This window comes from Calonectris borealis, chromosome 20, assembly GCF_964195595.1.
Source record: "Calonectris borealis chromosome 20, bCalBor7.hap1.2, whole genome shotgun sequence".
Classification (NCBI taxonomy): domain Eukaryota; kingdom Metazoa; phylum Chordata; class Aves; order Procellariiformes; family Procellariidae; genus Calonectris; species Calonectris borealis.
Genome location: NC_134331.1, coordinates 11,378,558 through 11,404,851, shown reverse-complemented (window position 1 = coordinate 11,404,851; position 26,294 = coordinate 11,378,558). Strand labels below are relative to the sequence as shown.

Genomic DNA, 26,294 nt, shown 5'->3' with positions numbered 1-26,294 from the left:
AATGTCTCTAAAGCACTTCAGATGTGAAACTTGAAAAATATTCCTATCTTAGGTTTATCACATTCAGGATCTTGCCTCCGGTAATATGTTTTACAAGAACAGGAAAAAGCTAAAGAATGACATATTACAAGATCATTTTCCCCATTTTTTCTCCTGGTGTAGGGAGTACTGTTCCTTGATTAAGTTTTATTTCATTTTATTTCATTTTATTTCAGTAGATCTGCTCCCTTAGGTTTCAGCAGAACTGAATCAAATCCTATTTTGTTAGGGCCAAAATTACTTTTGTTGCCACCATTTTCTGAAATTAATGGTAATTTTGGGGTGCGCCGTTTTCAACTGTCTTAAAAGCTTCCAATTTAGAGAAGGTGCTAAGTATCCACACGCTGAAAGTCAACTTGAGTAGGATCGAATGGCAGGATTTGCAAGCGTTTTGGGCCGTAGTCCAGGAAATGACCTGTACTCTGTAGCAGGCAATGTTGTTCTGAAAGCTGCGTGCCCAATATATGAGCGTCTATCTCCGTGCTTCATGTAATCAACTTTCAGAGGCGTGTGCTCACCTAACGGAGTATTTGTTACTCATTTTGAAAAGCAATGAGATGGGTCTTTTATACCGCTGCTGGATCTTACAAGCAACTGGAAACCCGCGTTAAGTCTAATGGGCTGTTCCTTCGCTGTTTGATAAGGTAAGGAAAAAAAAGGCTCTTTTGCAAACTTAGATCATTATTATTCTTTGCATGACAACACCAGTGTAAGGTGCGCGGTTTAAGACGAGAGCGAGACATGCACAGCCCCAAGGAACAGACAGCCAGAACAGATGGAGGGAAGATGTGAACCGTGAAGCAGTTCAAAGGAGACAGTGACTTGGTCTTTGTTAGAGCCGGAGCAGTCGCTGGGGAAGAAGTGAGGGTTTGGGGAAGAATTTAAATACATTAACCTGTGTGCAGATAAGTTTCTGTTTCCATCAAGTCATTAAGAAAATGATAGACTCACGGCTCCAATTGAGAAGTAGTTTCCACAGGGAATGAGCTCATGGAGGCAGGGTGATGCAAAGAAAGTGTTAATGCCGGAGCGGAGTGTTTGGGAGCTGGGGAAACAAAAGGAAAATCCAGGAATGCTCATGATGTGCATCAGCCTTGGGCGATTTTTTGTGTCTTCAGACAAAATTAGTGAAGGGAGTTTAGTCTGAGGGCCTCCTTGAAGCTCGCTGAAATCAGCATATAAGCTGCTTCTGCCTCGATAAGCCCTGTACCGTGTCCCCAGGATAGCTGTGAAAAGTGCGGTGCTTCCATAGCTCCTTTTTAAATGCAGAAGTAGCTAATTGGTGTGACTAGAGTTACTTGATCAAACTACTTAGAAGTTCCTGCAATTGGTTTGAAGGAGTAAAAAGTTCTCCATCTTCTGTCACCTCATTAGCAGCTTCTGCCAGTTCTGCCGCCTGCCCGAGGTGCGTGATCAAGGCGCTCCCGTGCCGTCAGCTATTCCCTCCCTTCGTGCAATGGGCGAACAGAAAGCTCAGCCATGCTCCAGGCCACCGGGGTGCTGGTATTTCCCCAGGACTCCCTGTTTCTGGTCAATGTGCCTCTCTGCTCTGGGCGCACCAACTCGGGAACCCAGGCGTGGAAGCTAGAGGCTCCCAGGAAAACAGACGCTTGCCCAACGTTGCTTCATTTCCATCAATCTTCCCTCAGGTAGAGTCTGAATTGGTGCAGAAACCAATTAGCGATGGTTCGTTAGGAGGAAGTGACTTGTTGAAATGCTTTTCAAATTAAGTGCTCCAAAAACAGAAGAACCACCGTGCGCAACCCTATGTAAATGCCGTTAAAAACACAGCGTGCCTTATCTTACAGAGCGTGCCTTGTCTTCTGCACAGTGCGGTGTAACAGGTTTGTGGGCTGCTCTTCTGCAAACACAGCCGAATCTGCAGAGGTCTTTTCGTAGCACTTCCTGCAGCGGCCCTCTAATGCATGTTTCCTTCTCTCTCTCCCGCTGCAGGTGCATTACTGTTAGGAGGAATCCTCTATTCCTGGCAGTTCCCTCACTTCAACGCCCTGAGCTGGGGTCTGCGGGAAGATTACTCCCGAGGGGGATACTGTATGATGTCCGTCACCCACCCAGGGCTGTGCAGGCGGGTGGCTCTGCGTCACTGCTTGGCCTTAATCGGACTCTCAACGGTGGCTCCTGTTCTCGACATCACCACGTGGACTTTCCCCGTCATTTCGCTCCCTATTAACCTCTACATCTCCTACCTCGGCTTTCGGTTCTACAGGGATGCAGACCGCAGCAGCTCCAGGAAGCTCTTCTTCTGCAGCCTGTGGCATTTGCCGATGCTGCTGCTTGTCATGTTCACGTGCAAGAAATCGTTCCTAGAGAAGGAAGACAAAGGCGATCTGCTGGGTGGAAATCGCGGGAGGGTTATGGAAATTAGATTGCCTTAAATATCAATTACTTGTCGTCCTCTTGACACATCAGGTAGTACATTTTAGTAATTATAAGGGGGAAACCTGTGGGAATCTGTTTGAAGAAGAATTGTTTGTGCCTAGCAACCACTTCATGCGATAATTTTCTGTTTTCTTCTGAAAGGGAAGAGATGTGAGACCTTAAAGCACTCGTGGGCCTCAGGCTCACTCACTCATCACGGATTAAAATTTAGCCTATGTCAGAAGCACATCGCTTTGGGATGGCCTTCCAAAGCCTCCGTGAGTCGCGGTCTCATCTCGTGGATAGGTTTTCAGTTAGCAAGTCACACGCGCACATTTACTAACCGCCAGCACTGGCAGCCTTGGCGAAGCCGTCAGGAAGCGACAGATGAATGATTTATCACCCCTGCTCCCCGAGCATCCTTTCCAAATTAAGCTTTGAGGCACATGGTGGGTTGGGTGAACTCTTGTCTCGATCCGTGCCATCCCCGCTCTGATATTACACAGAAGCCTTCAGTTTCTGAGGCTTTTTTTCAATCAGTTACTTTGCCCAAGGTTCCCATTCACCCCAGTAGATTTTTAGCTTTCGTACAGCTGGCACAATGCTAAAGGAGTAAAGAAAACTGTCTTTCAGCACACTACACATCAGCATTTAAACACAAAGCAACCTCCAGACGAACAGCTCTCCCGTAGCATATACCTTGAACACACTCTGAGCCATTCTACTGTACATCCATCACGGGGAATTTCTGACTCCCCTGTGGTTTTACGTCATTAGAGTTTGAGCCCTGTGTGTCAGATCTTCAGCTGGTAAAAAATGCCGTTACTGTTTATTTGGAAAGGTGTAGGAGGTGAGAAGCAGATCTCGGAGTCTGGTGGTGTTAAGGCTTTTCTATGCTGATATGTCTTGTGCCAGCCCATTCAGTCTCAGTGTCCTCGGGCGAGCTCTGGACTTGCATCAAGAGTTTGAACTGTATTGAATATCACACCGTGGTGGCTCAGAGAGAAGGCTTGGGGTATGTAATTGGTGAGGAAACACATTTTACAGAAAAAAAATTGAGGATTTTTATCTAACATTATAATGTTCAAATTGCAGCCAGTGTCTCTCAAAAGCAATTATTGTGGATGGTCTCACTAGGAAAATGCATTCTCTTTGTTAACTGATACGCTGAAGAACATTTCTAGCCACAGTCTAATGGGCTGGCGATCCCACTGCGGGGCTGTGGCTGACCCTCAGCCTACCTGGGGCCGGCTGTGTCCCGCTGGGATGCTTCCAAACGCAGCAGCATCCAGGGCAGACAAAGGCTGTGTTATAGTTCATTGTAGTCGTTAGTGCCTGTTACGACTTGATGCGTTTTCATGCCAAGATTTCTTTCCCATGTGGAGAGGGACTGGGCAGCACAGTTGTGCATCGATCCAAAGATGCGGTAATACCTGGAATGGGAGACACTGTCTCTAATCTGATCCCGAAAAAAGCCCTTCAGGTAACGTCACAAATCTGCCACCACGTGCTATCACGCTGACATAAAATCTTCACTGGCTGCTTTCACGATGCAAGCCCAACTTCTGGTCTCAGTTACGCCGGTGTAAATCAGGAGTGACACGGTTAACCTCTGTTCTGCTGGCGGAGGTGCTCGCAGGAGCAGAGCCACCTGTTTTACGTGGCTCTTAAATACTCGGTTGCAAGATTTTCTGACTCTCCCAAGCGATTGCAGATGACAGGATTGAGTTCCCTCTTACTGTTTGTCTGACGGACTCCGTTGTACTCGAGTTACTGTGGGCAACACTTTGTAGAAATGTCTGGAAACTGTGCAACTCCTGAATTTGTTTTAAAAATGCATTCAGTCTTCTCTGCAATAAAGTGCGTACTGTACGAAAAAAGAGATGAATGCTCAAAATCTGTTTTAAACAATTATGATTGAAACTCTGGTACAGTTCAGTTAATTGCAAAGGTATTTGATAGTTTTGTGTCATTTCTCGCAGCAGCAATATTCTTCTTGATCTCTGCAAGAGCAAGGACAGCTTGTGAAATATGGGTTTATTGTGCAAAAAGCACACTGAAACCACGTTGCATGTGAGTGGAAAGGGTCTGTGCAAAGCCAAAGAATTTGGTCAACCTTTAGCTGGGAGAGGAACCTGAAAAGAGCAGATGGCTCACAAAACCCACAGATTTTGCTCTCAGAGGCAGAAAGCGGTGCTGAAGCAGAAGGGTTGTGGTTTTTTCCTAAGTCATTACAGAGCCGGGCTTCAGGATGGCCTGCAAGTACGGGGTGCTGGCCTGACAAACTCAATTTTGATTAAAGGTCCCAAGGAGATGCCTGTGGTTCAGTTTTGAAGAGCAATCATATTCATTTCTTGGGCCAAAATGTGTAACATTCACAGGGTTTAGGGCCAGACAGGAGCTTTATAATCATCACTAAGTGTCTGAAAAGTGCAGGTCACAGAGTTGCACCAACATCTCCACACCCAGTTGGTCTGGCCTGGAGAGAGAGCATGTTTTCAAAGTGAGTGGATCTGGGATTTAAAGGTAAGAAATACCTTTTAAAGAAAAAAAAAAAAAAGCTTTTTTCACGTAGAAGGTGTTCTCTGCTGTGCTCCAAAATGGCCATGTATCAGGTATGGATGAAGTCATCTACTGTCATTTTACTGCCTTTAGCGATTTTTGCTGTTGCGTATGCTTTGAAAATAAAAACATTGCCAAACTGAACTCTTGGTTACAGACAGATAGTGCAGTAGGTGCTCTCAGGTGTCCTTTTCAATATTTCTGGTGCCACTATGGAAATGAAAAAAATACTGATTTGCCCTCATCCGAAGGTGTTTGTAGTCCCTTTGACCCTACATGGAGGGTTAATGTCGGCCGTCCCCACTCCAGCTGATATTGCTGCCTAAATTCTGCCGGGGAGGAGGCAGGGGAGGTGCATGAGAGCGTCTTGCTGTGATCACTTTGCACAGCCGGGGCAGTGCCGGGAGTTAAACTTGGGCTTCCTGCATCTCAGTCCTGGGCCCTGCAAGCATCAGGCTTTGCACGGCTCCTTGAATCTGGAACGGCGGTTCCTACGTAGAATTGCAATGTTTTTTTCCTTGTCCCGTTTGGAGAACTTGGATGAAGGTTGTTTGTCATCCTGTTATCCTGGTTACTCGGGATCTGCCCATGAATTGGTCCTCCTGGAGAATACCTGCTATTTATGTGATAGTGAAAAAAAAAAGCAGCAATATGCCGTGTCCCTCCAACCCCTGGGTCTGCTGGTAGCTGAGAGGGTCCCATCTAGGTGTTGCTGTTGCAGCAGGCAACTTTGCACCACCAGCAGCCTGTACCGAAGCTCACGGAGGAATCTGAGCCAGTGACTGAAGAAGACGAAGCTGGTTTTAGTCTATTTGGACTTTAAACCTTTTGTGTGGTTTTGTGGATAAAACAGTAGCCCTAAGGCTCAGGGGATCTTCATTCTTTCCAGATCTCTGTTTAAGAAATGCACTCCATCTGTAAAATAGGGATGATGATATTTTGCCTTGTGGGACAAGGAAGCAGCTCATGTTTTTGCCGGTCCCCTACCCGTTCTTCTGTACGGCCCTGTAAAGAGAGCGATGGCTAATGCTTCGATCCCCCCCGCGTCCCTTCTTTGCTCTGACCTTCAGCAGATCACTTCACCTCAGCGCAGGGCTTGCCTCGCGGGACAGCGTGGGGAGCCGAGCTACGCGACTGCGAACTGCCCCGAGCTCTTGCGTGGCCGAGGAGCCCCCCGGTCCCGCGTGCGGTGCCTCGGCGTGACGGGCACCCAGCAAGCCGGGCAGTCGGTGGGGCTCTGCGCCTTGTTCCAGATGAATGAGGAAACCCAATCCCTGCGCACGCAGCTCTTTCCCTTCTCCTTTCCCCCACTGGGTTTTTTTTTTTCTCGCTTCCTGTATCAATCTCCGATATAATCTGCCCCAGCAGAGTAACACATTCACACTCTCCTGGCTCCAGCAGCGTTTCCCACTCAGCCGGGCCACGGCATTTCAAGGCTTACACAAAACACACACGTCCTTCTCAGTTCCGACGATCCCACGAGAGTAGGAATGGAAACAGAGTGATACTATTAGAAATCATTATCGTTACAGATAGAAAGCGTGTTGTCCTGGTTGCTCTCCAGGGGTGATTAGATATTCCCCCTTCCTTGGAAATACAGGCTGTCTACAGAACACTGCTTTTAAAACAGAAATATCAGCACTGTTTTCCTACAAGCAGCTCTGCTGGAGGTGGTAATACTAGAAGCTCCGTTGCAGGCTGTCCCGATGGCTTTTCTAGTCATGGTATTTCTGAACCAGGGGGAGAGCCGGCCCCGGCGAGAGCTCGTGGGATGCAGGATGGCGGCCGCGCTGGCGGCGTGGCCGTGGGTCAGTTGTTCGCCTCTTGCTGCTGCTATTTCTTCTGCGGGTCAGTCCTGCAGGGCAGGGCTTGTCCCGGTAGGTGCGTGCCCAGCACTCGGCCCTGCCAAAGGCAAGTCAGAGCCTGATTCCAGCCTTCATCGTCTCCCAAGCTGTGAGGTCAGAAGTGACGGTTGGACTCGGTGATCTTAGAGGTCTTTTCCAACCTTAATGGTTCTATGATTAATGATTCTATGTGTCGCTGGTGAGGACCCTCCTCCGTGAGAATCCCCCAGACTGTGACTTGCTGGGTGCTTCCCATCGACGGTTTTTAGTCCCCTCTGAAATAAATGTACTGCAGACTTCTAGGGCTGCGACACAACGTTTAGCGAGCTTTGGAGCTGCCTTCCAAACCTTCTGTCGACTGAGCTTGGAGTAATTGCGAATGCGAGACCGTTTCTGTGCTGTTCGAGTTTGCATTGGTCTGGATTGCCATGTTGCGAGGGTGCCCGCGCCTCCGAAAGGCCGTTGTCAGCCCCAGAGCAGTCAAATTCTCCCTGACCCAAGGAAAAGGAGGTCTTTCGAGCACAGCGTGTGTACAGTGTCCCAAAGCCATTTAGAGCGCCGTCAGAAGTACATGCGTTTAAAAGAACTGGCAGGAACATCTCTCATCAGCTCTGCCTTCTACGCTTTCCGTCACCTCTGCTTTTCTGCTTCCAGACTTCAACTGTTCGTGCTGAAGATTTTCCAGCCTGGGTCAGCGCCTCGGGCTGGGGTTTAGTTTCCAGTATTTCAAAAAGGCACAGTTCAACTGTTTCACAGAACAAGGTTGGCGAAACGAGCTGTTTTCCCACAATGTGGAGACGTTTTTCCTACCGCTCCTAACCAGTTCTGGCACCTCCAGGCCTTGGAGCGAGAACTGACGATTTGGCAGCGGGCTCACACGGGTTCAGGTTGGTGCATTTATCCGTTCTGGGAAGGTACCGTGTGTTTCCCCAAGTTCCTGAAAGGTTACTGCTCCCGAATGCTTGTTTGAGCGTTGCTGCCGACACCTCCGAAGAGATGCTCCGAGCATGGGAGGCACAGACCGTACTGGGGAGCTGGCGGGGAGCTGCTGCCACGGTGCTTGTGCTTTAGGGGAGCACAAAGACTAAAAAGAGGTGCCTGGAAAAGAGGATGCCTTGCTCTCCCCCCTAGAGTTGGAAAATTTGCCCTAAATTCATACCTGTGTGACCCTTTTGATTCAGTCCTGCCCGCCGAGCTAGCAGGGTGCGATACCCGAAGGGAGGTTTTCACGTGTCTCGGAAGGGTGTGCGGCCCCAGAAGCCGGGGCACTTTGGTGGTTGAGGTTTTTGCTGTCCAAGAGGGACGCCAAGGTCCTTTCTGTCCCCTGCTCCCCTTTTTAACGCTTTCTATTGTAACTACAGCTTCCCTTTGATACATTTTTTTCATGAATAATGAAAATACATAAAATACATTGCTTGTACCCATCTAAACTACAGCTGTAGCCGGACTGTCTCTTCTTAAACAGAAACACAGACTTTGGGGAATTGCCCAGAGCGATTGGAAACAGAAGGGCTCCGGTCTCCCAGACTGACCAAACTATCCTAACTGGGACCAGTAGGGTCGTCTTGCCCATCTTCCTCCTCCGAAAAGCAAGAAGGGGGAAGAGGGAAAGAGGCGTCCCCGCGGGTGGGGTAGAGACCGGCCCGTGGTGCCAGGGGGGCACAGAGCTTCCAGCCAGGCAGGACGGGCTCCACCGCCGACGCTCTGGTCCCGATGCACGGGCACTGGCTGCCCAGATGCAGACGGACGCACGGAGGTCAAAGCTCGTTTGCAAAGAAGTGGCTGGCACAGGGACTCGTCTTTTGTTTTCTGAGCAATGAGAAAGATTTGTGCTGCCGAGAAAGGCTGGGAGATGTTTGGGATTTTTTTTTTGGCCAGGGAGAGGAGGCACTGTATCAAATTAAACTTGAAACAGAGATGCAAACGAGGTGATTAAGGCATTTCCGCCGTGCTTCCAGGGGAGCTGCTGGACGGCATCCAAACCGGGGAAGGGAACAGCCTGAGTTTATCAGCTGAACTCGGAGATTCGTACCGATACTCGCCCCACAGAGCAGCCGAAGGGCTGGCTGACCGACACACTGCCCCTTGGCCGACCCTGCACCAACCCGCTCCCAGCCAGCGCAGAAGGGAAACCGAGGCACGCCGAGGGGAAGCGGGATGCCCGGGGCCGCATGGTTACCCAGCGGCAGAAAGAGGAGTAGTATTTAGATCTCCTCTCCCCCGTCGGGTGCCCCTGGTGCACTGCTTAGGGCCGCTGTCTGCTTGTTACGTGCACTTGGCTTTCCACGGGAAGAAGGACTGGCAGGAGCTGGCGATATGTTGGGAGTGAGGCTAATTAACCCTCCTCGCTTCACAAATGAGCGGTGGGAAGAGCGTAGGGAAGCATTTGCAGGCAGACGTTCCCGCATCGGTGCTCCTCGTTCACGGCACCACGCGGGGTGCGGGTCTGTCCCCACCCCGTGGGAGCCCCGCGGACCTCGGCCAGCCCGGGCACTGTCTCCAGGACTTGCCAATAGATGACAAATGCTTCCGTTTGGGATTGGGAAGGGGTCCGTCCTCTGCACTGCCGCTCTGCTGCCCGGCAGGTCTGGTCCCCCAAGTCACCCAGCATCTGCAACGGCATTTGCACGGCATCCACGCTCCCGTCGGGAGCAGCCTCGCAGGGCTTTCTGCAAGGACGGCTCCGCGAGGATGTTCACAAGCTGAGGTGAGGAGCCATCACGCTGGAAGAAGTGCAACTGTATGAACCACCTGCAGGGCTCAGCCTTGCTGGGGTCTGTCCTTGGAGCCACGTCCCGTGCCAAAGACATTGTCTGACTCTGCAGCTCGGAGCTATCGAGCCTGCTCCGACACCGCCAGCCCTTTGTATGCTTTGCTTATAGTGGGAATTGGAGGAAGACCATGCTGGATGGACAGACAGACGGACATGCACTGATCCGGGCTGCTCGCAGGGATGTGCAGGCTGTGTCTCGCTTGGCCGTGATGGCAGTGAACTCCCTCTGTTGACTTATCCTGAAGTTGCACCCCTTAATCCAGCGGTGTCCCTATCTCTGGTAATAAATAGCACCTTCCCTAAATGTCTTTAGCCCTTACTAAACCTCAGACCGTACTGATTATTGCTGCTTTTGTAGCCTTTATAGAGCTGTTTTTATTTATAATTGCACCCCGCTGGTGTGTTCATAATGATTTTCCCTGCTGCGTCCCATGCGGTCCAGTGCTACAAAGCCACATTTTCATAGTAGCTGTTGTTGGTTTTAATCACTTGTTATTCGGATGATATATTAATAGCAGTATCTCTGTAAGGCTTTAGTGTTTTCTTTTTCAAACCATTTACAACAAAAGCTAAGCGTCAGCCCTAATAAAACGTGTGTTTCGTTTGGCTCCCTCCCCCAGCGATGAATGCAATTAAAGGAGCGCTCAGCAGAGCCCGTCTCACCCATCCCGTCCTCAGCCCCAAACCCTGCTCCAGAACCTCTGATTAAAAGGTGTTTGAGACTCCAGCGGGAGCAGCGGTGCTTGAAAGACCCCGCGGGCTTGGAGGGGCGTGAGTTTGTAATTGCCTACGTGTAGGCTGTAGAAGTCTAATAATCCAAAATGTACTTTGCAGATGTTCATTTGCACCTTGCGATTCTCCTAACACCCAAATAACCCGTTACACCTTATTTCACAGGGAGAAGGGGCAATGATGGGTGGTTTGATGCTCTTGGGATGAGAACCCACTGCTGAAAACAGAAATAAACCCAGAGCTGCCCGCTGCCTCCTGAGCAGGACGCTATCTCCAAGCTGGCGTGCGTGGGGAGGAGTGGGGCGATGCTCTTTATTTTAGCCGTTTATGGGGGGGAAATAACCCCAGCAGAACTTATCTGGAAGCGGTTTAAATGAAACATTTAACTAGCTGAGGCCGCTGCCTTTAATTTCATTCAGCAGGGGACTGTGAATGGACTCCTCGCCCACTTCAAAAGGCCGTGGCAGCGTGTCCGCTGCGGTGCGGGTCATTCATGGGCACTACAGGAGATGCGAAAACATCTGCTAGGTCCATGCCTGCTCCTTTCAGTACAGTTACTCCCCTTGCTAATAATTGTCTGTGTTCTGTCATCTAGAAAGGGACTTTGTGTGCCTCCCAGGTATTCTAATGCTAATTTGTTTAGTTAAAAAGGAGAAGAGGCTAAACAGATGTGAACCATTTGGTTAGGTTGTAGTTCATTTGTTAGGAAGTGCAAAGGATTCTTGGCAGGATATTAAATATTACCTTGGCTGCTCACAAACACTTCATATTTCAAGAGAGGAAGGGAGGTAGGGACTGCACTCCATAAATCAGCCTTTTCAAAGAGACAGAAAAAGGCAAACATTTGATAAATCTGTGTCATTATACTTAGAGATCAAAGGGGTTTTTACATATGTATTTATGCAACTGGCAACCTAGGAGACAATAATAACAAACATAGATCTCTGACAGCTTTACAAAAATAAAAATTAGCTGGTTCTAATCTGTAATTATCTGGGAACTGTGCGAGGTAGGAGGTTGCTAGCAGTAGAGCTTTAAGTTGCTGATGCTGAGACGGTGAGCGAATGTTAAGTCATTCATAAATGCATTAGGAAGTTCCGTGGGCAAGAGACTGCAGAAGCCACCGGGTTGTCGCTGGGCGTGCCCACTGCGTGTGCAGACCTGGTGTTAGATACCGAGCCCAAAACAGGCAGGCGGTGGTTATCAGAACCAAAAGTCACCAGGGAAAGCAGTGTTTCACCACGTGCTAATCGCCTTTATGATTTTCCAGCAGATGATCTACCAGGAATCTGCCTGAAGGATCCCTGAAGGTAGGAAGATTTCCATCCCTGCTCTCCTGCTTGCCAGTAAGTTACGGATCCGTCTCTGATAGCTTCCGTAGCCCAGCACGCCTCTGCGCTGGCCTGGATGAGCCCTGCCATTATTCCCAAATCAGGCTGACTCATTTTGTGCAGCTACACAAGTACAGAACTGGAGCCGAAGACTCAGGTAAGGCAGGGAAGAAGCTTGAAAAGACCCCAGAAGAGGTTTGCGAGCAGCAGGAATAACAGGAGGACTAACGGGGGCTGCAGCGGGCATTGCTGTAACCCAGGACAGAATTTAGCAGAGGAATTGAAACCTCCTCAGAAGCAGCAAGGGCCATCGCATCGCTGAAAAAACACGGAGAAATCCAGTTGCGTGAAAATAATTCCATGGACAAAGCAATGCAGCCGCAGAAATTAGAGAAGGAGAAGTAGCATTATGTCATCTCCCCTTTCCTTTTGGCCAGTCACTGGGCTGATTTCCTATTCTCTTGTGCTGTTTTAAAATGACTTCAGCAACTTGGTTTCTGCTTGTTCCCATGGGAAACTTCCACAGTCTATAGATTTCGCTGGTAGGAAACTCTTCTTGACAGTCAGACTATATTTTCCTTTACTCAATTCCATCACATCACTCCTACTTACGCCTCCTTGGAGCACCCTAAACGCTCTTCTCCATTGAAGTCGGTGGAGTTATGCGAGCAGTAAATTTGGCCCGTGGCACTTGGAGAAATAGATATTAAAACCCCAGGGACGAATTAGGGGGCGAGGGGAGGGAGGGCGGTGGGGGAAAGGAAATGGTTTCAGGTTGAGAGAAACAAGATCTCCTCTTACATCTGCACAGCGGTGCTGCCCGCTGCCCCGGCGGGAGCACGCCCGGGACTCAGCAGCAAAATGCTGCAAGAGGCAACGATGTCCCTGGGGTGTCCCTGGGCGCTGGTGTGGTTACGAAGCCACATCTGAGGGCTCGAGGGCAGTACGTGGCACTTGAGCTTATGCGCAGAAGGATTGCGTGAAGCCTTGGGCGTTTTTCTTGCCAGTGGCTGACCTGTTTTGAGTCCCAGTGATGCCACCCGCTGTCACCCCACTCCCTGTCACCCCCAGGGTGGCCCAGCCCCACCATTCGGCTGTTTGCAGCTGCGATGGTCACTGGCTGCTGGTCCAGCAACCCTGACCCACGTAACGCTCACCGCGAGCTGTGCCTCCGCGGGTTAATACCAACGCATGCATTTTTCAGGACAAAATCCCAAATGCCCTGGGCCCTTTCCCCCAGCTCTTACCTCACTGTTGTGACGTCAATATGAGTCCAGCAGAGGTGCGCAGCGATGGAGCTGCTGCGCTACAAAAGGAGAGGAGGCTGCTGACAGACACGCAAGGTTTGTACATCGGCTCCCCTCAGGGTGCCCGGCAGAGGACACGCGTGGCAGAGAGGAAAAGAGGGGACAGCACTGAGGACTTCTTAGGGTGGAAGAAGTGGAATAAAAATACGCAGGGTCTCTCTTCCTGGGACCCTGCAAGGGAGCAAGGGCTGGGGACACGGACCCGTGACCGAGGAACATCTCAGAGCACTGCGAAAGACCATTAAGGACAAAGAACCATTATAGATACATATGTATGTAAGAGGACAGGGCTAGCATGCAGAAGCCCCAAACCAAAGCCCTACACCTCAGCGTGCTAGGTGCTGTACGTTCCCAAAAAGGAGGTGGTGTTGGCTGGTCACCTGTCTGGCCAGGTCACTGTATGCCACAGCACTCCAGGCTTACACGCTCCAAAATGCCTTATTTTCCCATGAACGTGCACTTGATTAACATCATGAAATGGTAAATGACTTTTCTCCAAACAGAACCATGTCAGGAAAACAGCATCCTGTCTGGATTGGGACCAAGAGCACCCTGGCTTGATTGTGGGTACCTGCTCCTATTGATCGCCCCAGCAGGACTTGCTCCTGAAGGTGTTTGAAGAGCTGTGTGTGCCCTGTCACTGACATACAAGTCTTCATACTTCAGAAGAAAGAAAGAAGATGCTGGGCATTTCAGAACTGGCCTGTTCAGAGGCAGGAAAATAACGTTTGCTAAAAGGACGTATGGATTTTCTAGTTGGGAAGATAAAGCAACAAGGTGAAACTCAGAATCAGGCCAACAGAATAGGATCAGCACTGGGAGATGCTGCCTTGTGTAAGACTCCAAGAAGATGCTGGAAAGCACAAGACTGGACATTAGGAAAAATTTCTTTACTGAAAGAGTGGTCAGGCCTTGGAACAGGCTGCCCAGGGAAGTGGTGGAGTCCCCATCCCTGGAAGTATTTAAAAGCCGTGTAGATGAGGCGCGTAGGGACATGGTGTAGTGGGCATGGGGGTGCTGGGTTGACGGTTGGACTTGATGATCTTAGAGGTCTTTTCCAACCTGAATGATTCTATGATTCTATGATTCTATGACTGCAGCTGCAGGGCACATGGCCTGGGAAGAGTCATCCAGGGTGGATGCTGGCGAGGTGAGCCTGCAGACCTGACCCTTCCTCTGTCCTCGCTGAGGACTTTGATCATCTCGGCTTGAAGGTGTGCTGGGGTCTCTGCTTCCTGACCTATTTTAACAAGTGCGTTTTGCAGAGCTGGGCACCCTCTGGGCCCTTCTCAGCAGTGCTCCACCAAGTGCCACCACGATCCCTTGTCAGGAGCTGCACCTTCCCAGTGCCGTCTGTGTAATAAATCAATCAAGAAATGGGATCCAGAGACCGTACTGACACAACTCAATTAGTTTATTGATTAACCAGCTGGCAAGGCAGCTACTATTATGATTCAAAGGCTCTGCAGCAACAGCACGGAGCAAACCCAGTCTTGCATTTCTGTTTCTGCCCATTTCTTTGCAGCCCCGGTTTCTTCACGATGTAGCCCCCGTTGCTCTCATCAGTGGGGCACAACACACGTGCTCCTGTTGCAACTGCTGCATGTGGGGTGTTAAATAAATTGCAAGAGCCAAGAGCAAGCGTGCAAGCCTTGCTGGAGCCCGGCTCTCGAGGTGGCAGGAGGTACGGAGGAGGCTGTGCCCTGCCGAGCAGACGTGCAGGCTCCAGCTGAAGGCAGGTGGGTTGTTCTGGAGGATGGAGCCACAAGTGGTTCCCAACCCACTTGTCAAAACCTGCCTCACCTGCACCCCCTGCTCCAGGGAGAGCTCAGAGTGAGCGGGCTCAACCCTCCTCCTGACCTACCTTTGCTCAGATGCTGTTTCTGATCCCTTACCCGTTTGCCATTCCTAGGGCAAAAACTCCTGATGTCCAACTGTTGAAGATACAATTACAGTAAAACCTGTCTTGGGGCTGTTTTTCTTAAAAAGCCAATCCAACTTTTACAAGCTCCAGCTGACATATATTAAGGACTTAAACCAAACTTTCTGTGACATTTTGTTGATGTTATCCGGGCTGGTGCTGGTGGATGTAAGGAACAAGGAGAATTATTCCATCTGAAGGGTTTTCCTCTTACCGCACGGGCGTAGGAATGGAGCAACCTGTGCACGGAAGCAGCAGGTTTTCTGTTTTGAATTGTACAAAACACCGAGTAAAGAGGTGAGTAAATCTGGGCCCAGGAGAGCCAGCCTGTGTCACCCGTGGAACCAGTGCTGCCCGCAGCTGTGATTCATGCGTTGCCTAGAAGTGTCCTCTCTACTTCTCTCCACAATTACCAGTCTGGGCCAGCTGGCAGAGCTGTGCCAGCACACAGAGGGAAACTAGAAAGCGATTCCTCCTGCGACTGCATGTCATCTCTGCTTGGTTCATGTCACCCTTCACACCACAGAGAGCCCAGCAGTGCCATCTATTTTATCTCACAGCAAGGTAATGCTTTGGAATTGTTCGCTGTTTGACTCCATAGCGGAAGCACAAAAGATCTCCCTGCATCATCCCAAAATCTGCTTTGCAAATACCTAGTCCCAGGAAGGACGGGGACCAGTGGCACTGGTACTGATGGGGGTTTGGGTGGCCCAAGCACTATTCTTAGCTTTTGGAGAAGTCATACACCTCTCAGGGTCTTATTTCCCTTCCTCAATCTGCCTGGTTTAATTAGTTTGTGAACTCTTTGTAGTTTGGGATTATTTTACAAGATGTTCACACAACATCCAGAGTGATCAGAACAATTCACTCTTGCATGGCGCTTTTGATGAATTGTTGTAAAGCTGATATATGAAGGAGTCAGCATCATGCTATTGCTTCTGACACACAAGAAAATCAAGGCCCTTGGTGGGGGAAAGATTTGCCTTTTGTTCGGTAGCAAAAGCTAAAAATAAAAGGTAGAAGTTCCAGCAAAAAGCTGGCTCTGCCCTTAAAGCAACAGTGCTCTGAAAGCAGGCTAATTCAGTACAAAATTTTTTGCATATTTTAATAATAACATGGTAGAAAAGCTGCACACATGCATCGAAGCTGCTAAGTTACATTCTTGCTGGATGAATGTTGACGAAGGCGCTTCTTCAGAGTGTGCAAAATCCCCACCAGCTCCTTGGAAAACGCTGGCACGATCCGCTCCTGGAAAGGAGGGTCCCAGAGCTGATGGTGTCGTGGGAAGGGTCTCCTTGGCCAAATGCTCTTAATTTGGCTTTCACGGGCTGTTGTGGTGTGTTTGGTCTCTACATTTTACTCCCGATACGTGGACTGTGACAAATCTCACAGGTATTTGTACAGGGATTTTAGAAAGTACAGTGCTACGAAAGGTGTGGCTCACCAAAAAGCCAACGCACATCGAAAGAATAGGGAAATCCAAATACTTTGGGGAGGAGGAGGAGGAAATGACTGAGATGCCCCAACACCCTATGTCCCACTGCCCGACCCCCAGCGGGCAATTCCCTGCAGCCGTGGGGGGAATGGGGAGTGGGAGATCCCAGCCCGGCCGGGGACAGGCAGGAGTAAGTGGGCTTTTCACTTCTCGTTCTGTCCTGCAGCCTCCGGAGGAGGGACGCAGCCATCGCACCGGGGTGTGCAGCTGTAAACTCTCCGGGGACATGCCCGCGGGGTGGGAAGGTTGGGCTGCCGTCGTCCTAATCTAGCTGAGACGCTAAAGGAACCAAGGGAAATGCGGATTGACAGGTATAATCCAGAACTGCATTATCTTGTCTTATGGTTCTCTTTTGTGTCGGTGCAGCAGATAGACCTCTCAACCCTTGTCTTTAGTCTAGCAATTAAACTTACTATTTCGTCATTAAATCTTGTTTAGGGATAAAGCCGAGTCTGATTAACATTCTTGAGCGCAGGGCCTGGGGGATGGACAATGCACGGGGTGCCTCAGCCAGAGGCCAGGGTGCTCCCCACGTGAATATGGGGCCTGGCTCACCCAGGGTGGGGAGGGAAGTCCCCACTAGCAAACGTTAGCCAGAGTGTCTGAGAGCCCAGCCACGGCCCCTAAATTGAAATCCTCTCGAATGTCCTTTTCTTTGTGGTTTTACAGCACTGGATGATGCTGGAGACCCCAGTTCTGATCCACAACCAGCTTTGTGGAAGGCACTCTGGTTAGGTAGAATTTACACTTGAGTGAAACCTGTTTAATATAATGTATTGGACCTTGATAATGTTCCACCATCACGTTGGATAGATGTGCTGGGCAGGGGACAACGGCTGACAAAAGCATCAGCACCACTGCCTCACCTCTAGACAGCACCTTTCATCCCAAAGTACTTTCCAGATCACCTACAGGGATCACGTCACCCATCCCTGAGATGCAGCCACTGATGAACCAGAAGATGAGTAGCAAGAACATCTCAAAGGGCTTCTGAGCTGGATGAGGATCCTTCCACGGTGCTGTTTTAGCCCATGCTGGATTAGCAGTGGGTACCAGACAGACCAGAGCAGAGGAGCTGGAAAAGGGAGTGCTGTTCCCCATCCACAGGCTCTGATATTTGGGGGTCTGCATGTTCCGAGTGGGAGGAACAGCACGGCAGGAGGAGACCTGCCCAGGTGGCCAAGGAGGCCAACGGCATCCTGGCCTGTATCAGAAATAGTGTGGCCAGCAGGAGCAGGGAGGTGATCGTGCCCCTGTACTGGGCACTGGTGAGGCCGCACCTCGAATCCTGTGTTCAGTTCTGGGCCCCTCACCACAAGAAGGACATGGAGGTGCTGGAGCGTGTCCAGAGGAGGGCAACGAAGCTGGTGAAGGGCCTGGAGCACAAGTCTGATGGGGAGCGGCTGAGGGAACTGGGGGTGTTCAGCCTGGAGGAGGCTGAGGGGAGACCTTATCGCTCTACAACTGCCTGAAAGGAGGTCGTAGCGAGGTGGGGGTTGGTCTCTTCTCCCAAGTAACAGCGATAGGACGAGAGGAAATGGCCTCAGGTTGCGCCAGGGGAGGTTTAGACTGGACATGAGGAGAAATTTCTTTACTGAAAGAGTGGTCAGGCCTTGGAACAGGCTGCCCAGGGAAGGGGTTGAGTCCCCATCCCTGGAGGTATTTAAAAGCCGTGTGGATGAGGCGCTGAGGGACATGGTGTAGTGGGCATGGTGTGTTGGGTTGACGGTTGGACTCCATGATCTTAGAGGTCTTTTCCAACCTGAATGATTCTATGGTTCTGTGACCTCTGCACAGTCAAGCCGAGGCCAGGGCACTGCTTACACCTTAGGCTTCACAGCACCATCGCAACATCCCCATCGCCCTCCCTCGGCCCAGGCGCTGCCCGCGGGCCCGTACGGGCCGGGGGAGGGCGATGGAGCCGCTGCCCCGACGGTGCGAGCCCCGGGGTGGCTCGGGGCGCCCCCCCGCGCCCGCTGCCGGCTCACCAGCCAATGAACGCCTTTCTTCCCCTCCTCCGCCCCGCCCCCCGGTGAGGTACCCTCTCTTTTGATTGGTTGTTCCGCCCGGCTCATTATGCGGCGGAGCGCGGCTCTGATAGGTTGAAGGAGCTGCCCGTCGGCTGGCTCTGCTGCCCGCCCCCGCCCGCTGCCTTTGCCTCAGCTGCCGGCGGCGGGAGAGCGGCGCTGGGGCCGGCCGGGCGGGCGGGCAGCGCCGCGGACACGCCGATGGGGCCGCGCTGAGGTTCGGGGGTGCCCATGCGGCGCCGGGCAGAGCCGAGCCGAGCCGGACGAGCTCCAGCCATGTATCCCGGTGCGCCCGCGGGCACATGGGGCAGCACTTGAACCGCTGCCTCGATGTCCCCGTCGCGTTGCCGCCGCTGAGGCGGAGGCTCCTGCTGCTCTTCATCATGCTCTTCCTCTGGCTCTATATGTTTTACTCCTGCGCCGGCTCCTGCGCCGGGCTGGCGACCCGCGGCTCCCCCGCACCGCCCCGCGCCGCCCCGCCGCTTCCCCAGTTGCTGCCACCGGGAGAGGCGGGTGAGGAGAGCAGCCTGGAGGAGCAACGGGCAGCGCCCGACGCCGCCAGCCCCATCTCCAGCTTCTTCAACGGCTCCGGCAGCAAGCGGCTGCCGCAGGCCATCATCATCGGCGTGAAGAAGGGGGGGACGCGGGCGCTGCTGGAGTTCCTGCGGGTGCACCCCGACGTCCGCGCCGTCGGCGCCGAACCCCACTTCTTCGATCGCAACTACGAGCGGGGACTCGCCTGGTACAGGTAGCCGCCTCTCCGCCTGCACCGCGGGGCTGCGGGGAACCGGTGGGGTGGTGGTGGGGGGGGGTCCCTCGCCCTGCCCGGGGCGATGCGGGGGCTGCGCGGGGCGCGCCCGCCCCGGGCTCCGGAGCAGATCGGGAGAGCGCCCGGGGCGAAAGGCGAATGTTCCGCTCAACGCACCCCCCCCTTCCGTCCCCGTCCCCCCCCCCGAAAAAGCAACCCCTAAAAAAACCCATAATAACCCTGCGCGGAACTCGCTTTCCCCGTTAGTCCAAGCGGCGGCTAGGTGCTTGGAGGCTTTATGCTAGTCAAGCCTTTATCTTTAAATAAAGGTTAAATATTAATTTAATTTTTTTTAAAACTCTTATTTCGTTGTGCTTTTGCTGGAGCGTGCGTTTTTCCTTCAGCTCGGGGTGTTGCTGAGGGATGGCTGGCGTGTCCGAAACGCCCTTCGGGCCGGGGAACAAGGCTGTGCCGTGCAGTGCTCCCAGCAAAGGCAGGTTTTGGGGGGGGTTTGACCCGTTTTGGGAGCGCAGCGGCAGCCCGGGGCTGGCAGGCGGCAGCTCCGCGTTAGAAAGAAAACTTCCTCGATGGCTTCATAGGCTCTTTCTCCGTTAACTTTCTCCTACCACTATAATCAGCTTTATAGCTGATAAATTGCTCAGCCTTGCAATTTCCAGCCGAGCGCTGGGGAGAAGATAGTGGTGTGCTGTGCGATGGTGTAATGTGTGCTTTGGGGACGGGATGAAGGTTTTTGGCTGGGGGAAAATGATAAATTACGGGATTGCAGCCTGCAAGGGTGGATCTATAAGTGATTTTGCGAGGAGCAGCCCTGCGCGTGGTGTCTGCCCGCGGGTGGGCTTGAAGAAGCGGGAGGCGATGGGTGTGGAGGAAGAGTCCGGAGCTCCTCAGCCTTGGTGGGACACCGTGTGCGGGACCGAACCGCGTTTGAGTTTCTTCTCATCCTTTTATGATTGAAGTTCCTTTATCAAGAATATTTTGAATATGTCTTTCTGCTGAGTGTTTACAGGAATACTAAGGGAGCAGAGATGGAAACTTTGAAGCTAGATGGGAGCTGGGAAGTTCTGAATTTTAACCTCTTTGTAGTCTTGAAACTCCCACCCTGCAAGTCCGATTAGGTTTATGTCTCTTTTTAATGTTGCCATTCCTCAGCAGTTAGTGAAATGAATGCAGGATAAGATCTGGCGAGGAGGAAGTCGTTTTTGAAAGCACTTTCATTTTATGAAATTCTAGAATTTTGGTGGAGGATGCAGCATGTCGTCCCATAGTGACCAAGACGAAATCTTTATAAATTCAGTTGGTTTTAAAAAAAATACTAATCTCGCATTTTGAAAGAACTTGCATATAACAGAGCAGAAGACCTGTCAGGATTTATTAGCAAAATGGTGTTGTATGTGTCGAACTCTGTTTTTAATTAGGCACCTAAATTAGACCATAAAATGGTTGATTAATCTTTTACAAGTAAGAGGTGGAAGGGGAGAAGGAGAGAATAATGCTTATGATTACATTAATCTGTTATCCCAGATGCAGTGGGCGAAAGTCAGTATTTAAAGGATACACATTATCTTTAAATTTGGAGAAGCTGGCGTCACAGTTGCATGTAACTTCTTACAGTTTCACCTTATCAGCTGCTTAATTTTAAGCAGCACGGGCCCCATCCCTGCAAACACACTGCTACGTTATTAAATAGTATATTTGTGAAAGGGGTGTTTTAACTGAAATACAACAAATCTTCGGGTTTGAACGGTGACGCTCCCAAGCAGCGAGCGTAAGGGATGCTGAAGGTCTCGAAATCACTGGGGTACGGCTTCACCCTAAGGATCGGAGCGCGTTTGTCTGTCTGTCTGAGGGACTGGGACCCGGATCGATTTGGGGGGGGGAGACTAAATAATGCAAATATATGGGGGGAGGATGTATTTGCTCAAATCAACGGACAGGTAGTTTGGTAATTGTGCATTATTTCTAACTTCAATTTTAATTAGCTGCAGAAGTTTGTTTCTATAAATTTCAACGTTAGAAATCAGATACTATATAGCTCAAAACTCCCACTGACTTCAGTGAATCATGGCTTCTCAGCACTCCTCAAGAGCATGCTTATTTCTCCAAGCCCTAATGAGGCTTTTATTTATTATCTTAATGTCAATGAGGAGATGCGTTTGTATTTTCTTGTTAATGGCCCAATAAAACCAGATTAAAAATGCTATAAAATATCCGCTGTGCCAGCCGTCGCGCAGTGAGCTGTGCAAGCCCCGTCTCTGTTTTTCAGATACTTTTGCACAAACTGACTGAACTTTGGAACTGGGGGAGTTACTTGTGTCCTCAGCACCCGTTCCTTGCAGTTTAAATCCAATTGCCTGGATCTGAAAAGATGAAGATGCAATTTTTGACCCACCTCTCATTGAAAGTAAAATTTTTTCGACTGGCTTCTGGCTAAATTTGGTCATATCTGTTAGGAGTGTTTGTTTGTTTAAGTTGTTCCTGCCATATAATGTAACGTTTTTTCAGATTTCCGAGAGGCAGAAGGCATCACAAATTTGCTTATTTAGCTTGATGAAGGCTTATATTTTGGGGTATTTGCGATTGATCATATTTATGTTAACGACTGATCTCTGTCTAAAGTTTTCATCTATAGACAATAACTTTTGAAGGAAAACTTTTTTCTTGCTCCATTTTCTGACAAGTGAAATGAAATCTGTTTGTCTTTTTTTTTTTTTTTTTTTTCTCCTTTTCCTTTGTATGGAAGGCAAAACAGCATCAAGTGGTGCTGACCACTGTTCCTAAAAAGCAGAGGGAAAAGAGGGGAAAAATAAATTGATTTTTCGATAGTGAGATAGCTCTAGAAATCTAATGGAAATAACTTCTGTACGCACATTGCGGAGTTTTCCCCCCGGTAATGAATACAGCATGTTAACTGCTTCAAGTGAAAGTATGTACCATGACAGAGGAGAAACGGGATCCAGCCACTATTGCAAACTAATTTTAAGTAGCGCCTGGAATTTTTGGATAATAAAGAAGTTTCCTCTTCGCAGCAGTAAGGAGTTCAGCTCCGCAGCCTGTGTGCCCATGTGTCCGTCTGCCGGGAAGAGCAGCCTGCCTGGCAGCCCCTTGGGAAGTTGTTGTTTTCTTATGGGTTTATTATATGGATTGAGGGAGAAAAAGTGTTTCTTGCAAGCCTAGAAAACCAGTTGTCGAGATTTTTTTTTTTTTTAATTTTATTTCTTATTTCATGCAACAATGATGCATTTTTAAATATACTAGGGACTTGAAAGCCTTTTGTCCTATAATTAAGGTAAGGTAAGAAAAAAAGATTATGTCATTAGTGTTATGTGTTTTGGGGTTTTTTCTTTTTTTTTATCATTTTAGGCCCAGTGGGCTGTAGTTCCCAGTCCCTCCTGCCATGGGCTGAGCATCCCCAGCCACATTCACCATCACTGATTTATATTACAAGTCTGTAGCCCTCTGCTAGGAAGCCCCGTGCCATGGCTACGTCGGCTGTAATCTCGGTAGCAGTGCTAGCCCGAGCAGCGCAGAGGGAAGACCTCTTTTTCTTTTTCCTTTTCTTTTTTTGCAGGGGGAATTCTTAAAACACCGGGGCTTCATCTTCCCACTATTGCCAAGCTGCTTGAATTCACTCACCGTGCTGAGGCCGTGGGTAGTTTGGGGCAGCAGGATCAGGCCCAGGCGTCTGGTGGTGTGCAATAAACTGCTTCAAACATACATTTCTTAGACTTCCCCATCACCAAAATAAGCATTGGGGACTTAACGTGCGAAGTGCTGCGTCATAGCCATTCCTGTATTGGGAGAGACTTCCTCATTTTTTTAAAAATTTATTTATTTTTCCCCAGGATCCTCTTTTTTGCCCCAAGAAGTGTGTGGGGGTGTGAGCAGCGCAGTGCTGATGCAACGGGCCAGGCTGGGAGCAGGGGAAAGATAAGGCGATAATGGTTAAAAGTTCAGGGGTGAAAGCCCTGCTGAACCAAGGGCAGATCTTGAGCAAGGCAGGATTTTGCCCCTGCTTTGGCCGTTCTCTCTAAATCCCAACTTTACAGGGGTAGCGAGGATTTAATACCTGCCACTTAATTGCCACCGTGCCTCGCAGCCTCCCCGAGCGAGGCACGGATCCGGCAGCGTGGAGGTGTTGGCGTGGACGCAACCGGGTGCTTGCAAAACTCAACGTGTTGTTTCTGCCGGGTGTCGCAAGGTTTGTTGACCCAGGGAAGTTTGGGAACGGTCTTGATTCTCCCAACTGAACTTTGGGTGCAAATGACCGTATCTGAGCAAAGACCAATTCCTCCAGCACGTTCCCATGAGTTGCATTTGGTTGGAACAAGCGTATCCTAAAGGACAGTTGTGTTCTCTGGGGTGGCTTTGCCAAGCAGCTTTCTCATTGAGATTTTTGTGGAGGGGAAAAAAAAAAAATCAACTATTGACCTTGCCTTGTGTTGCGCTTAAATGAGCGGGGACTTTTAATGGTCCCCGCGACACGCACAGGGTTCAGTGCTCCCATGGCCCTTCCAGCAGCTCCCCGTGACGTTGCCTTTGCCGCTGTGTAAAGTTCGGAAGAAAATGGCCCCAAAAAAGAAAGGCTGGGCTGCTATAATCAGTCAGCAAGGCCCTTGTGTTTGCATGGGATCATTCCTTTAGATCTGAGGAGGGTTGAGTTGTTCAAACAGATGGCAAAGATTATTCGTGTTGCTGGGGTTTCAGTGCGCTGCTCCGTTTCAAGCATGTTGCCCGATATGACGCACGTGACAAGTTCTTCCCAGCACGACGCTGGGGGGGGACGACATTGTCTGCCGTGATCGGGTTTCATGGCCTCACCTGTTGAGCTGCTGAACTTTTCAAAGTTGACCATGCGTTGGGGGTGACTTATTTGGATGGTGGATCTGCCTGGCTAATCGTGTTAGCGCAGCACCGCGTGGCGTGCCGGGGAACGTTGTGCTCCTTCTTGGCATGAAAATGATGGGAATGAAAACCCACGGGCTTGACTCTGGGCTTGGGATTTATTATTTTTTTTTCTTTTCAAGTGGGCCATGGCAAATGTCTGTAACGCACACCGAGCTTTGGATACCTCAAGGCGCTTCCAGTGAAGGCTTTGTTTTTAACAGCATCCAGCGAGCCCTGGATGCGGTGGCTATAAAAACGACCATTCTTCTGAGCTGTATTTCCGACCTGGCCTGATCCTGGACTTGTCTTACCATCAGGCCTCACTTGCTAAACTGCTCTGTCTGCTTGAGCCTGGATTTGGTGCTATTAATCCATCCCAAGTAGGAAGAAGTCTAATGTAGTGATCGTTCAGCATGAGCGTTCATGTCTTCTGCTAGTGTGGCCATGGGTGATCAGTGGGTTCAGGGGATAATGAATTGGCCAGGGCCGTGCGGGACGGTTAACATAGAGGCTCAAAGAACAACAAATAGCAGGGCACGTTATTTCAGCGGTGTAATTAGAGGGTAGGGTCAGGGTCTATCTGTTGCTACCTGTTGTCACCATGTGGTGTGTGAAGAGGGGATGGAGGAGAAGCTGCTTCTTTGGTTTGTGAAATGACTAAGTGCTGTGCTGGGTCCTGACTTGCTGCCGATGACTGTACCGGGGCTTGCCCACGCCGTTGCAATTTCAGGTCTTTCAGCAGCTTGCTGTGTGTTTCTTAATTAGCTCACCAGAAATGCCTTGTGATTTTTTTTTTTTTTTTTTTTTAAAGCAGCTCAGCCCAGCGGCTATCACCAGTGGCAGCCGGAAGGCAACTGAGTAAATGGACCTTATCTTGACTTTCTTAATGGAAACGAGGGCTCCCATGATGAAACGGATTGATTATCAGCAGGCTCAAAGGGAAGGTGGGGTTAACTCGGGGCAGGGGTGTACTGGTGCTGTAGTGTTGCCATTAGGGAGTTGCTTCTGGACTGGAGGTGGTTGCAAGGTGCCCACAGACAAGTCTGGAAGGGCATCTCGTCTTGCCGCGGGTCAGACGAGAAGGGGAAGCCAAGGTGAGGAGCGCAGTCCCTCTGTCTTGAGCATCTTTCTGCCTGGGGATGGTGGGGACTGCTCAGGCGTGATGTGTAGTAGATCTTAGTCCATTCATAAACGTTACGGCAAGGAGGTAACCTCTCCTGGTGCCACGATGGCTTCAAGCGTCCCCATGGTGGTTTTCCTCTTTGTAATAGCTCTGAAGACAGAGGAGGAAAATGGACTCGGTGATGGTGGTTTTGACACGTGGTGTCCTCGTACTGGGCGGGGGTGAGAAGGGGCACGTGGCAAGCTGTGAGCTGGCTTCCTTGACTGCTGACCTGCGAGACCTTGCATCCCAGCTCTGCGAGCACATCTGCTCCTGTCTCAGGAGTCATTCAGAGAGGCTCAGAAACTTGGGTGGATGGGGGTTTTGATGATGCTGGTGGGAATGTTAGGGGAAAATAGGTGTAGAAGTGCTGCTGGCAGAAGCCCTCATGCTGATTTCAAGTAAATAAATAATTCACTACTTTTCGTTTCTTCTGCTGGAATAAGTGATCGTGGCAGAGCCCTGTCATGTGGTGGGCAGCAGGGAAGGACGGAACTTTATTTAAAGAAAAATAATGCCATGTTCTGCTAAATGCTTTACATCCGCTTTAACCTCCTCAGAAACACCCTGGAACTAGGCTGCTTCAAAATCTATTTTGTGTTCTCCTCTCCCTACAGAAAAGGGATGGAGAAAGAATGTCTCTACTGAGGGATGCTGTGACTTAGCGCTGGCTTCAAGGGAGTCATGGCACTTTATGGCAGTGGAGGATCTGACCCAGAATTTAATTTCCAGCCAGTCTGCAATGCAGGGCCACACGTGGGTAACCCTGCTCTCGACTTTGTACAGCAGCATCCGAGGGGCTCAGCTCTGCTAACCCTCACTGGAGGGAGATGTCCTCCCTCTTAAGGACAGCCCCTTGCCTTCTTGTCGTTCTTGTGCTACTAAAATTCATAAGACCTGTAATCTGGCCAGTCCACTCGACCGGTACTGCTGGGGACTTCTGCAAATCCACTAAAGTCACTAGTTTATAATAAAAGTGAGCAGTTGTAACCTCTCCCATGAATTGGCACGGCTTCTCCCCTCCGGTGCGCGTTCCTGGCAGCGCAGCAGGCAGCTCTTCCAGAAGAAA

General features: G+C 50.3%; 2 protein-coding genes across 3 annotated transcripts in view; both read left to right on the top strand.

The window, feature by feature from the left end:
* Positions 1 to 5,237, top strand: part of COX10 (cytochrome c oxidase assembly factor heme A:farnesyltransferase COX10) — a 107,015-nt gene extending 101,778 nt beyond the window's left edge. For both annotated transcript variants that reach the window (XM_075169811.1, XM_075169810.1), the window contains exon 7: positions 1,993 to 5,237. In XM_075169811.1, the coding sequence (XP_075025912.1) occupies positions 1,993 to 2,435 (443 nt within the window). In that variant the 3' untranslated portion in view covers positions 2,436 to 5,237. The remainder of the gene's footprint in view (positions 1 to 1,992) is intronic.
* Positions 5,238 to 18,539: 13,302 nt separating this feature from the next.
* The window catches only part of LOC142091051 (heparan sulfate glucosamine 3-O-sulfotransferase 3B1-like), a 30,816-nt gene continuing 23,061 nt past the window's right edge, over positions 18,540 to 26,294 (top strand). The window contains exon 1 of the mRNA XM_075169809.1: positions 18,540 to 19,158. Within this exon, the coding sequence (XP_075025910.1) occupies positions 18,713 to 19,158 (446 nt within the window). The 5' untranslated portion in view covers positions 18,540 to 18,712. The remainder of the gene's footprint in view (positions 19,159 to 26,294) is intronic.